Source organism: Octodon degus, unplaced genomic scaffold, assembly GCF_000260255.1.
Source record: "Octodon degus isolate 3935 unplaced genomic scaffold, OctDeg1.0 scaffold00018, whole genome shotgun sequence".
Lineage (NCBI taxonomy): Eukaryota > Metazoa > Chordata > Mammalia > Rodentia > Octodontidae > Octodon > Octodon degus.
This window is the reverse complement of record NW_004524594.1, coordinates 23,008,051-23,021,024: the sequence shown is the minus strand read 5'-3', so window position 1 is coordinate 23,021,024 and position 12,974 is coordinate 23,008,051. Positions and strand designations below refer to the sequence as shown.

General features: G+C 54.3%; 1 protein-coding gene across 2 annotated transcripts in view; it reads left to right on the top strand.

Moving 5' to 3' along the window:
- Nucleotides 1-12,974, top strand: part of Frmd8 (FERM domain containing 8) — a 21,089-nt gene continuing 8,115 nt past the window's right edge. Inside the window, exons 1-9 of one of the 2 annotated variants that reach the window (XM_023710553.1) lie at nt 1-129; nt 446-530; nt 2,593-2,760; nt 6,382-6,483; nt 6,634-6,692; nt 6,816-6,982; nt 9,986-10,210; nt 10,865-10,988; nt 11,741-11,884. In XM_023710553.1, coding sequence (XP_023566321.1) covers nt 109-129; nt 446-530; nt 2,593-2,760; nt 6,382-6,483; nt 6,634-6,692; nt 6,816-6,982; nt 9,986-10,210; nt 10,865-10,988; nt 11,741-11,884 — 1,095 coding nt within the window. In that variant the 5' untranslated portion in view covers nt 1-108. The remainder of the gene's footprint in view (nt 130-445; nt 531-2,592; nt 2,761-6,381; nt 6,484-6,633; nt 6,693-6,815; nt 6,983-9,985; nt 10,211-10,864; nt 10,989-11,740; nt 11,885-12,974) is intronic. The other variant, XM_004627242.2, reaches the window with a different exon arrangement.

The window sequence follows — 12,974 nt, the reverse complement described above, 5'->3', positions numbered from 1 at the left end:
TCGCTTCCGCGGCGCAGCCGGTGCGCGAGGTCCTGTGGGGTTGCCGTTCCCAGTGCGGTGGTCTTCGGATTTAGGACCAGAGCTAGGGTAAGATCCTGGCCGGAGGTGATGGGCTCAGTGGCCCGCGAGGTGAGAGCTCGGCTGCTTACTGTCCCAGACGGCAACGCACCCTGACCTGCGAGGGCATCCGGACGAGCGATCCTCTGCCCCTTCCCAGACTCTCGAGCTCAGACCCTCTGAGCTGGGGGAGCTCAGACCCCTCAGACCCGCCTCCACCCGCGGTGGGCAGAGGGACGCAGCCCTACGCCACTCTGCGCTCCAGGCCTCCCGCGAACTTGTTGAGCCTTGTAGACAGTCCCGGACTTCCTCCCTCACTGAGAGCTTGAGGAGACCCTCGGTCTTCACCTCTGCCCCCACAGTAACTGCTCTTTCTTTTCCTTTGCAGATGGAAGGGACAGAGGGCAATCCCAGCCAGCCTGGCCCTGCTGAGCGGTCCCACCGGAGCAGCGTGTCCTCCGTGGGAGCCCGAGGTGGGTCCCTGACCTCTTCCCCCCATTCCCTCTTGGGACGCAAGCCCTAGGGAGAGAATTCAACGTGCTCTCTCTCTCTCGCTCTCTCTCTCTCTCTCTCTCTCACTCTCTCTATTTTATGAATTATTTAGAAGTAAGGGGCTTTGAGATGTCACAGACTCACAGGAATCCGACTCTGAGGACCTGGGCTATGCCTCTAGTTTAGTGCTCCATTCTCTACTGTCATTTGGTCTCATTTGTAAAATGGGCATGTCACATTTCTGGAATTTCTTGTGACATTCAAATGATAACATATAAATGAAAGTGACACTTTACTTTGCGCTATTTCCTTCTCAGTGTTTTGAAAGCCGGGATCATTATCTTTTATAGGGCGGAAATTGGGTCCTAGTGGAGCCCTCTAGGTGATTCTCAGCTTGAGCCTGCCCTGCCTCGTAAAGAGGATCATAACCTCAGCCTCCTGGGAAATGTTTGTTTGTTTTTTAATGTATTCGGTACAGGGTCTCACTACTGCATCTCAGACTCATAGTGATCTGTTTTCATCCTCCACAGCACTGGGATTACAGGTGTACACCACAACACTTAGAGGCTGGCTCAGTGTGAGTGGGGAGGGGGACGCAGCATGTGGTGCTGGGGATCAAATGCTGGTCCCTGCACTTGCCTCAGCAGGCGCTTAGTCCACTGAACTACCTTGCCGGCCCCAGGAGTCGATTTCTGTGTTCTCTCAGAGCTTTTGAAGAAGAGACCAGCAGTAGTCCAAAAAAGCACCTTAGCCCGTGTTAGTTAAACTACACTTTTCACAGACTTCACCTCATTTGGTTTACAGCTGCTTTTTAGGGAAAGGATGTTATCTTTGGATTTTTGTTTGCCTTTGTTGGTGGTACTGCAACTTGAACCCAGGGCCTTCACTCAGAGCTACATCCCCTGCCCTTTATTTTAATGAGGAAGGGTCTCACTAGGTCATTAAATTGCCCAAGCTGAGCTTGATCTCATGATGCCCTGCTTCAGGTTCCCAGAGTGCTGGGATTACAGGTGTGTGCCACCATGCCCAGCTTTAGCTCTGCTCTGATGGGTGAGGCACTGTGCACTCAAGCTGACTTGCTGAAGTCAGTTGCCTGCCAGAGAGAAAAGAACCCGCTTGTGTGGGCCTTTACTGTGCCTGTGGCTCCAGGGATGGAGGCTTGAATCTGGCTGCCTGGCAAAGGCCCTCCTTTTGACTCTGGGCTCCAAATTGGGGTTTTCCAACCTGTCATAGGGAACCCTTGGCTGTTTGTGTTATATTTTCCTAGCCTGCTTAAGGCTGTCCTGAAAAGAATTCTGATGTATTGCTCCCTGAGTTTGAAAAGTTCTACGAAAACTGACTCCTGTAAGTTGCTCTCACCTGGGGTGGCCTTAGGAATCCTCATTCCTGGCTAAGTCTGGGCCTGAGAGAGACAAGAGGCTTGCCTAAGGATGACCAAGGATCACCAGGTATCCCTACTCCCAGCCCAAGAAGCTAATAGCCATGCCTCCAGGCTGAGTTCACCTGTGCACCTTCCTCATTGGTGAGCAGTCTTGTTCAAGGCAGAAATACAGCAGAGCCCCTGCAGTTGCCTGAGCAGTTGAGTGAACAGTCTTGCTCTGTCTTATTCTGATTGAATCTTGGAAGGGATAATGTGGAGCTTGTGCCTGGACCAGAGTTGGTTTGAGGGTCTCATGGAAGGCCAGGCTGAACTACACAGCAAGACACTGAGAAGAAAAAAAAAAAAAATGACAGCCAAAAAGAAGGTATTTCAGAGTTGGTGCATGACTGTAATCTCAGTATTCTGGGAGGCTGAGGCAGGAAGATCACAGGTTCTATCTCAGCCTGGGCAGCTTACTGACTTAACTCATCTCAAAATTTCGAATAAAAAAAGGGCTAGTAATACAAAAGCCCTGCATTCAATCCCCAACTACTACAAAAGAGGGCATCTTTCAGGGATGCTGAGGCTCAGCCTTGGAGTGTAGCCTGGAGTCCCCAGGGGGCATGGAGTAACAGAGAGGCCTGTCATTGGCCTCAGCTGACCCCACCTGCCCTGCCTCACAGCCGCTGATGTGCTGGTGTACCTGGCTGACGACACAGTGGTGCCCCTGGCTGTGGAGAACCTGCCCTCGCTCAGCGCCCATGAACTGCACCGGGCAGTCCGGGATGTGCTGCAGCTCCCTGACACCGCCTTGGATGTCTTTGCACTCTGGCTTGTCTCCCCGCTGCTAGGTGAGTGTGGCTGGCTGGGCCGCGAGGTGCCCCAGCAGGCAGTTGGCCCGAGCCACAGGCCCAAACCTCTGGCTGCTGTGCAGCGATGAACATGGGACTTGGGTTGTCCTGGTGCTGTCTTTTTTGAGAAGCCACAGCCCTGAGGAGACTTCTGGCGCCACCTCTCTTCTAGTGGCAGAGGAGGCCCAAACCTGCCCCTCTTCAGGGGGGCTGGGTGTCAGGAGGGCCAGGATTATGAGGCAGCAGGAACGGAACACTATCTGTGCAGCAACCTGAGCCAAACCTTACATAGTTTTATCTCAGGCCTAGGCGCCCTGCAGTAAGGAATTTGAGGTTGGGGGGTTGAGATCAGTGGTAGGACTAAGATAGTGTCCTGTTCTTTGGGGAGCAAGGAGTGTGGGGCACAGTACTAGAAGCTGGACTTAGCTGAAGGTAGAGAGGGCACAGCTGCCCCCCTACCCATATTGTGAGATTTCAGGCTGGGACCTTAAGGGAATGGGGATGACCCCTGGGTGAATAAGGTCATTGAGCCTGCTGCCTTAGGCAAGAAGACTCTAGTGAACTGGCTGTGGGGCTAAGCATGTCTTGTTTTTTTGAGACGGAGTATGTACTGTATGATATGTACTTAGCCTAGGCTAGTCTTGAACTTGCAGCAGTCCTCCTGCCTCAGTCTCCTGGGAGCTAGTATTGCAGTATGCACCACCACACCCAGCTCCAGACGTGTTTGCCTTTTTGTTTGTTTGGGGGTTTTGTTTTTGTTTTTGGACAGCCAGTCTCACTATGCAGTTCAGGCAGGCCTTGGACTTACTATATGTAGCCCAGCCTGGCCTCATATTCGAAGTGATCCTTCTACTTCAGCCTCTCAAGTGCTGGGACAACAAGAGTGCATCGCCATGCCCAACGCCAGGCATGTTTTCTAATCTTAAATATTTCCCATGTTAAAGAAGAATAGGGAGGGCCAAGATGGGAAAGACTGCCCCATTGAGAAGACTGGTCCCGGGAGGACTGCTGGATCAGACTGCAGGGGCGGGTGGGGGACTTTTTGTCCTAGACTACTGGGATTTGTGTTTGCCCTAGAGGGAAGGTCTCAGTTGGCTTGCTGGAAGAGAGAGAGCTCCACCCCCCACCCCCTCATCCTCTTAGCTTCCTGAGCAGCTGCTGCCTGGAGCGCCCACCCTCTTCCTACTGAGTGGCCTCCTGCCACTGCACAGCCAGGCCCCCTCCTGACCTCTGGTCTCTAGTCAGGACTGTGGGCCCCTGGTTGTGTCTTTGGAAGAGGTGGGAGGCCCTGCCCTGCCTCTCCAGGCTCTCTGGGTAGCCTGCTTCTCCAGTACTTTGTATGTCTCCTCCCTCCTCACATTCCCGCCTCCGCCTCTGTAGCCAGAACTGAATGGGCTGTTGTGTCCAGGAGGAGGATGGCAAGGCTGCTACACAGTCTGCACCTATGTTCCCGGGCTGCCTTGGAAGGGTGAAAGGCTGCTCCCACTTTGCCTTAAGGCCCTGGTAGCCCAGGCAGTGAGGCAGTGACAACCCTGGGCTCTTGAGTGTTCGTGAAGTGGGAACACAGCACTGTCCAGAACTATCCTCTGCTTACAGGTTTTGGTAGGGTTTAGCTTTTGCAGTGCCCTTGTCACTATGGATGGAGCAGCAGCAATTGGCAGCCTCATTTAGGTGACATTCCCCAGGCAAGAAGATGCTATCCGGAAATCTCAGAGAACAGGGCTTCTGCCCAGTTCCCCTCTGGTGATAGGATTCTCTAAGCTGCTGTGGTTAGGAGTGAAGGCAGGAAGAAGGATGCCCGTCTCCTGGTCCTCGTAGTTGGTGGACCTTGTGCCTATTCCATAAGGATGTGCCCAGCTCTCTGGTGCCAGCAGTGTCCTACAGTCTGGGGACACAACAGGAGAAGAGACCAACCAATGTCCCGCCTTCAGAGAACCCCAGATTGCTACCACTAATCTCCAGGTGGAAAGAGCATAAAGAAAGGCTCAATGAGCAGGATGGTGGGGAGCCTTTCCTGGAGAGGGAGGGAGGTGGCTGTTGGGACAAATGGCACCTTCTCCTATGGGGGAGGGGGGAGGGGTGTGGCCAGGGATCTGGGTAGGAAATGAGGGCTATAGGGCATCTGGGAAACCTGGATCAGGGATGGCAGGACAGGCTGGGCATGGTGGCGCAGACCTGTAAACCCAGCTCTCTGGAGATGAGGCAGGAGGATTACTGGCAAGTTGTAGACCAGCCTGAGCTACATAGTGAGACCCTATCTCAAACAAGCAAAAACAAAACAAGGAATGACAGGATAAGAAAGGACTGGAGAAGCTGAATACAGTGATTATTTGAATGGAAGCAGTGGGAGGCAAGGAAACCAATTTGAAGGTTCTGGCTACTGTTTGGGGTCAAGAATAAGGTCCAGGGCCGGGGAGATAGCTCAGTGGAATAAGCGCTTCCCTGGCAAGCGCAAAGGCCTGAGTTCAATCCCCTGTTCCATTAAAAAAAAAAAAGAACAAGGTCCAAATGGAAGGTCTGGACAGTCCAAAGAATAGCAGAGACCAGCACCCTTGGTATCAGGCTGGCAGGATGAGGTACTTGGCCATCAGGAGAGAGATGGGCGTAGAGGGAGCTCTGGGCGGAAGACAAGCATTGTGCCACTTGCTCTTCACCTCAGTTTATTTCTGGGTGAGTTTGGACATGGCTTCCTAACTCTTAAAAGCAGCATCAGGGCAGCCACTTGTCACCTGGTAGACAGACAGCAGTGTAGAGCAGAACCTGCCTTGTCACTTGCGGGCCCTAAGCCCCGAGGTAAAGGGCCGTGATGGAGCGCTGACCCACAATGACCCACAGGCAACTCCTGCCTCGGCGGCAGTGACAGGCCAGGGCAGGTGGAGGTGGTGAAAGCTGGGGCAGTGGAAACGCTGCAGAGGCAAACAGCGGTGCGATGGGGTGATGGGGACATACTAAGGAGGGGCTATCTTGGGGGTGACCAGCCAGCCACGTGAAAATCTGGGAGATGGCATTGGAGGCAGGGGACCAACAGGGTAGAGGTGCCCAGGCCAGGCATGCTCAGGTGCTCCAGGAGGGGGCATAGCAGAAGCAGCGGGGCTGGGAACAAGAAAGGACAGCGCCTGGCACTGGGCCACTGAGTCAGGAGCTGGCTACATGGAGGCCACCGGCTACAGCCGTATGGTGGGGAGGCTCCTGCCGTGTCAAGGGCTGGTGAGGATGGCGTCTTGAGCCTTGGGCCCCTTGTGACCAGCTCCAGGTTCTGCTTCCTAGTGGCAGTGCCATCACCCTCAGCACCCTGCTCTACCTCAGCCTTTCAGCTGTCCCTTGCCCCAGGGCTGGAAGGAGGAGAGGCAGGCTGTGCCTGGAGCCATGCAGCCGTGCACTTACTGTGACTTCAGATGAGCAGTGTGACCTGTCCGAGCCTTATTTTCTCTGTGGCTGAAATGGAAGATGGATTATTACAGCATCGGTGTATATAAACCACTTGGAAGGTTTTTGGGCACTTAGTACCTGACTGTTGGCTCTGAGGTGCCCTGCATTGCTGCAGTTAGGAGCAGTGTGACAGGCAGGTAGGCACCTTTAGTAGGCCAAAGCTGCAGGGCCACTTCCTCTGTCATCCCATAGAGGTGCAGCTAAAGCCCAAACACCAGCCCTACAAGCTGGGTCGCCAGTGGCCGGAGCTGCTGCTGCGCTTCACTGACGCCCCTGATGATGACGTGGCCATGGGTAGGTGCTGCCCTGGGTGGGGCTGCGGGCAGGGGGAGTCCAAGGGAGTGGGAAGAGGGTAGACTAGAGGGGCTGAGTGGCTTGAGGCCTGAGGATCTTCCCTGTGGGGTGGAGTGGGTTGGCCAGGCACAAGCCCAGTTATCTCTGCAGATGAGCCTTCCCTGCAGTTTCGGAGGAATGTGTTCTTCCCAAAGTGGCGGGAGCTCCAGGTGAGGCCACGAGTGCTACCCAGATCCTCACCCTGTGCCCAGCCATCCCATCCCTGGCCCTCTAGCCCTTCACACCTAATTCCAGTCCACTGAGGCGTTCTTCCTTGCTGTACTGGCCCACAGATCCGTGATGAGGAGGTCCTGCGGCTGCTCTATGAGGAGGCCAAGGGTAACGTGCTGGCTGCTCGCTACCCATGTGATGTGGAGGACTGTGAGGCCCTGGGCGCCCTGGTGTGCCGTGTGCAGCTTGGGCCCTACCAGCCCGGCCAGCCTGCAGCCTGCACCCTAAGGTAAGGGCAGTGTGACCCCGGGGTCCTGCCTACAAGTGGTGCCAGGTCCCACAGGGTGAGGCACAGTCATGGACCCAGAAGGTCACATTCCCTGCTGTGCTTGCTGCAGCCTCTCTAGGCTTCCTTTTCCTCCTCTTCTGTGGGTAGTGGGAAACACAGGACTCTGAGGGATCCACAGAGGGTGAGCCTGAGGGTGTGCCCTGGCTTTTCTGCAGTCAGGAAGGAGCTGACCTTATTCTTTAACCCGAATAACTGACTTTCCAGTGACAGCTCGGCTTTGTTCCCATCCCCAGCAATGAGTGCTGTCCCAGGACACTTGGAGGCTGTCTCTGTGTCCCCAGCCTCTCTCCAGAAGCCTGTGTTGGCTGTAGGAATTCACGGGGCGGCAGGGGTTGATTTTGACCTGGCCAGGCCCAGGCCTCCATGGAGGGTGGCCCTGATGAACCTGAGTCCGATCTGTTCCTTGCTAAGGCTCCTTCCCACCTCAGCCCTGCTTACTGCAGGCAAGAGAGCTACGTGCAGGAACAGGAACTTTCAACTAAGTGTCGTGAGGTTGGTAGCCCTGGGGTTGCAGCCTTGTTCTGCTTGCAGATGACAGTAAACCTAGCTCCAGGTATTTTGATGCATGGGCCTTTGTCAGCCAGGGTGACATTTAAGCCCGGATGATCAGGGTACCTGGAACCTAGCTTAGTGCCATGTCAGTGAGGTTTCCCGAACCTGCTTGTCTGTTCTCGCCCCACCCATGTCTTCTGGGCCAGCATGAGGTCAGACATGCTCTTGCCTTATGGCTATGTGGGCATAACAGCTGCCTGTGGGAACAGAAGGCCTCTCTGCACACCCAGAGGCCCCACACTCACTGCAGTGACCATAGCCATGTAGGTCTGGTTGGCTGCAGCCCAGATTCCCATGGGTCACTCCATGTGCTTACATAGACCCCATCAGCCAAGACCAGAAAAGGCTGGGTTTCCATGCAGGGAGCTGAGCCATCACTGGAGAAGGGATTGAATGGGGCAGAGGTAATATAATACCCAGAGCCACCCTGTGAAGGGGTGAACAGCACCCTAGGATCCCCTGCACAGGTCACTTGTGGCTAGGCCTCTCAGCAGCTGCCACTGCCCATGGTCGAGGGTGTCTAAGGCCCCAGGCACCCCCATAAGACCCCCTCTTCTGGTGGAAATCATAGCTGCAGAAATATTTGTTGGGCACCAACCTCAGGCTGGCCCATGCTGACACCTCCTGTGCTTGTTGGGACTTGTGTCCACATGGTACACACAGGAACATAGAGCCTGGGAGGCCTCATAGATCAAAGCTGTGGCTGATGTTTTGTTTGATTAGTGTAGTGCTAGAAATTGAGCATTCATGTGAGCATTCATGTCCAACCACCATCCTGTTTTGTTTTGGTTTTGTTTGTTTTCAGTACTAGGAATTGAACCCAGGGCCTCACACTTGGCAGACAAGTACTGTGCTGCTGAGCTACATCCCTGTCCCCCACCAAATTTAGTTGGAGACAGGCTTACTATGTAGTTCAGTCTGGCTTTAAACCCATAGTGATCTTCCTGCCTCAGCCTCCCAAGTGCTGGGATTACAGGCATGTACCACCATGCCTACATAATTTTCTTGTATGTGACAGTCTCATTAAATTGTCCAGGTTGGATTTTTGTGAAGTTGGTTGTTTTTGTTTTTTTGTATTGGGAATCAAACCCATGACCTTGCACTTGCCAGGCTGGCACTGTGCCACTGGATTATATCCCCAGCCCTCCAGGTTGGGCTTGAACTTTTGCTCTCTTGCTTCAGCCTCCCAGAGTGCTAGGATTATGGGTATGTGTCACCATCCCTAATAAAAATAGCAATTTTGGGCGGGGAGATGGCTCAGTGGAATAAGCGCTTCCCGGGCAAGCACAAGGGCCTGAGATCAATCCCCGGTACCACAAAAAAAAAAAAGTAAAATAGCAATTTTGACAGTCATATCTGTCAGAACCTTACATTGGGGGTGTTAGGCCCCTGGCAACTGTATGGCTGTAAAAATTCTCAGCTCAGAAATCCTTCGCACCCTGCCTTAGTGATGGACACTGCCCTGAAGCCCTCCTCCAGTCAGGTTCCCAGCTGGGTGCTACTGTGGACCCTTCCTGGCTTCACAGCCTCCTTTAGACTGAGGCCTCCCAGGCCATCCTGGACACCTGAGTGCCAACAGGCCTCTTGAAGGACAGGGTGGGAGTCCTTGCCTCAGTACCCAGCATGCTGTAGGTACTCAGGACTATGCATCTCTTTTTCTCCAGGAGACTTGGCCTGGTGACCTCTGTATGTGTCCCCTCTGCCAGCCTAGAGATTCCCCCATGACTTTCCTGTGTAGGGGCAGGGTGCTGACTGGGAGGGAGGCAGTGGCAAGTCAGGCTGTGGGGGAGCCATGCACGGTGTGATAAGGCTTGGACTAAAGCGGGAAGCAGTCGGGGTTTCTGGGCTACACCAGCTGGCTTCTAGAGCAAGAGAACAGCGGGATAGGTGGCATTAGACAGTCACCTGGGCTGGTCTCATGAGGCTACCTCCCTGATCCTGGGCCTGTCCTTGGAGAACCTGGCTGTGTTTTAGGACTGAGGTAACTGTCAATGGGGCCTGATGGTAGCTTTACCATCCCCTGCAGATAAGCAAGCACAGCAGGGAAGACGGTGAATGTAGCTGTCATGACTGAAGCTGAGACAGGCTACAGAGCCTACCTTGTGGAGGGGGCTGAGATCTGACCCCATCTGTGCCCCTCCAGTGTGGTGTGGCTTGTGTGTCCCCTTCCTCTGAGTGCCCCATTTTCTCTTAATAGCATCCCTACCCCTGACTCTACAGTGGCCCTTCTGAGCAGGCTGCTGTTGGGAAGGCCATAGAGAACTCCGTGGTGGGAACTTCTGGTATCCCCTTGGGCAGGGAAGGACCCTGGGCTGGGCCTCCTGTGAGCTCTACCCTTGCCTGTGTGTGGAAGCCCTAAAGACCTTGGCTCCCATCTTCTGTCCTCCATAGGGAGAAGTTGGACTCCTTCCTCCCTGCCCACCTCTGCAAGCGGAGCCATGGCCTCTTTGCTGCCCTCCGGGGCCGAGGAGCCAGAGTGGGGACAGGTGAACAGGGCCTGCTGAATGCCTACCGCCAGGTGAAGGAAACAGTCAGCAACAGCGGTGCCCAGGAAGCCTCCCTGGGCTCCCACTATCGTGCCTACCTCCTCAAGTGCCACGAGCTTCCCTTCTATGGGTGAGCAGTCACTGCCTTGGTGTTCCCCGCATCCCTGCATAGCCCTGCAGACTGACCCTGTCTGTGGCAGCTGACTCTGCTTCCCAGGTGGTACTACCATGGGGTCAGTCCTGGTGCCAAGGTGGGTATTTGTCCTCTCCTTCCTCCTATCTCAGGATGGCACACCTTGTGGATCCTCTCTCTTCTCACCACTGCCACTTGAGGGCATGGGATCTTCAGAGGAGAGGCCTGCTCCAGGCTGGGCCCCTCCTGCTGTAAGGATAGGGCTGGCTCTGTGACTTGGCACCAAGACTACCACACCTTGGACTCAGTGACACCTGGTGTGCAGCTTGCAGAGCAGGTCCCTGGGATGGCCAGGCCACCTCTCCCTAGACCCTGGTGTCTTCAGCTAAGAGTCTGCTTCTCTGGGCACTGCTCACATCCTCATGTGAGGCTCCTTGCTTCTGAGGGTCTTTGCCATGGATAGCGGGTAGCAGGGCTCCTTGCTGGCCCTTAAAGGACATTTCTGTGTCACCTTCATCTCCTCTCCTCTCCAAAGTCTCTGTGGACCAGGTTCTACCTTTGATTGACCCAGATGCTTTAAGCTTTCCAGGGCCTAGTGCTCCCTGCACACATGTCCTGGGCAGTCAGTGGCTGACCCTTGTCCCTCTTCAGGTGTGCCTTCTTCCATGGTGAGGTTGACAAGCCAGCCCAGGGCATTTTGCACCGTGGTGGACGAAAGCCAGTGGTCGTGGCCATCAGTCTGGAAGGCGTGTATGTCATCGACAGTAGAGAGAAGGTACCAACTCCTGGGGGACGGAGGCTGGGGTGGCCTTAGTGACTTAGTGAGCAGAAGGGAGTAGGATCTTGCCCAAGCCTTCCAGGTTCTCCTGGGCCTATGGGGGGGAGGGGTAAGTAGACAGTTTTGGAGTGATTGTGCCTCCCTTGGACATCCCTGGATCTTGATCATGTGTCCTGAGGGCTTTGTGTCTGCTAGGGATCAGCACCTGGATCCTCTCCTGGTGGTGGTATAGCTCAACTGGGGCTGGGAGCTCTCCTGGGCTGCCCAGGTCCTGCTTGTCCCTGCCTTCCATGGCTGGCTCCCTTCTGGCTGCCGGTGTAGATGACTGTGTGGACGACCATCCATGTGTGTCTGCTGTCCTGTGCCTGGGCAGGAGCCCGTCTCAGTGTGGCAGAAAGGTTTCATCTGGTGTCTGACCCAGGGAAAGGACTGCAGCCCTTCCTGGGTAGCTGTGCCCTGGAGTACAGGCACAGCAGGGGTCGCAGTGCAGACCTCCTGCACAACCTCCTCTTTCCCATGGGGTTCTCTTGGGCCTGCTGGTGGGAAGGTTGAGGATCAGGGATTCTCAGCCTTCCTGGGAGAGTGATGAAAGCCAGAGCCCCTCTCTTCAGAGAAACACTTGAAAGACTTAAATGCAGTGTGGGAGAGGCAAATGCCCCCACAGGTGTCCCCTCCTGATTCAGGGCAGGGGCACCAGGTGGGGAGTAGCATCCGCCAGGCCTCTAGCCTTACTGTCTCCCGTGGGCCAGCATGTTCTGCTGGGTCTGCGCTTCCAGGAGCTGTCTTGGGACCACACCTCCCCAGAAGAGGAAGAGCCTGTCCTGTGGCTGGAGTTCGATGGGGACACAGAAGGCCTTCCTGTCAATAAACTGCTCAGGATCTACTCTAAGCAGGTAGTGTTGGTGTTCCCAGGGTCTGAGAAGAGGTGGCCTGGCCAGCCCAGGGACCTGCTCTGCAAACTGCACACCAGGTGTCATTGGCAGCTGCAGGTGGGATAGTTGTCCTTCAGGTGCACGTGCCATCGTCTCCTGTTGCAGAGGCGCAGCAGGTGGGAGTGTGATTGTCCTGCTCTCAGGAGGAGCGGGCATGGGAAGGTGAAAGCTGCAATCCTTTGCAGCACACCTTCCACTGGGCACCGTACCTGCCCAGTTGCCTTCTGCTCCGCCCAGGTTCCCCCTTCCAGCAGCCTTTGAGGAGCTCCCCTTTCTCTCCTCTTTTCTTGGTGCACAGGCAAGTGCAGGGCCTCCTGTCTTCAACACACATTTCCGCTCCAGCCTGTGTCGAGTCTTCCAAAAAGTTAGAAGCCACACAGATATCCAGAACTGGGGAATTGATACATTATGCTCAGCCCTTCAGTGTGCAGTATGTGTGCAGGGCCGGGGAGATGGCTCAGTGGAATAAGCACTTCCCTGGCAAGCACAAGGGCCTGAGTACAATCCCCAGTTCCTCAAAAAAAAAGAAAGTATGTATGTGTGCAGCTTTCTTCTTTTTTTAGTACTAGGGCCTGCACCCAGGGCCTTACATCTGTTAGGTAAGCACCCCACTGTGGGGCCACAGAGCCCTGATTTTCCCTTTTACTATCAAATAAGAGACCATCATATAGTCATACAGGTGTGCTTATCTACGCACCCACTGCATAGATAAGAGAGCTTTTGGGATCTGTTTATCAGGAAAGTTCCTGTAAACATTTGTGTATAGGCTTGTATTTCAACATAGATCTTTTTTCCCAACTACCAAAACCTAGGGGGCTGGGGAGATGGCTCAGTGGAAAATGCGCAGGGGCCTGAGTTCAATCCCCAGTTCTGCAAAAAAAAAAAAAGCCCTAGGAATGAGCCCAAGGGACTGTATGATAAGCATTTGAACCAACTATACTAGAAATGACCAAACTATTTTCTTTTTTTTTTTTTTTTAAAGTAAACAAATTCTTTTTTTTCCAACTATACTAGAAATGACCAAACTATTTTCTTTTTTTTTTTTTTTTAA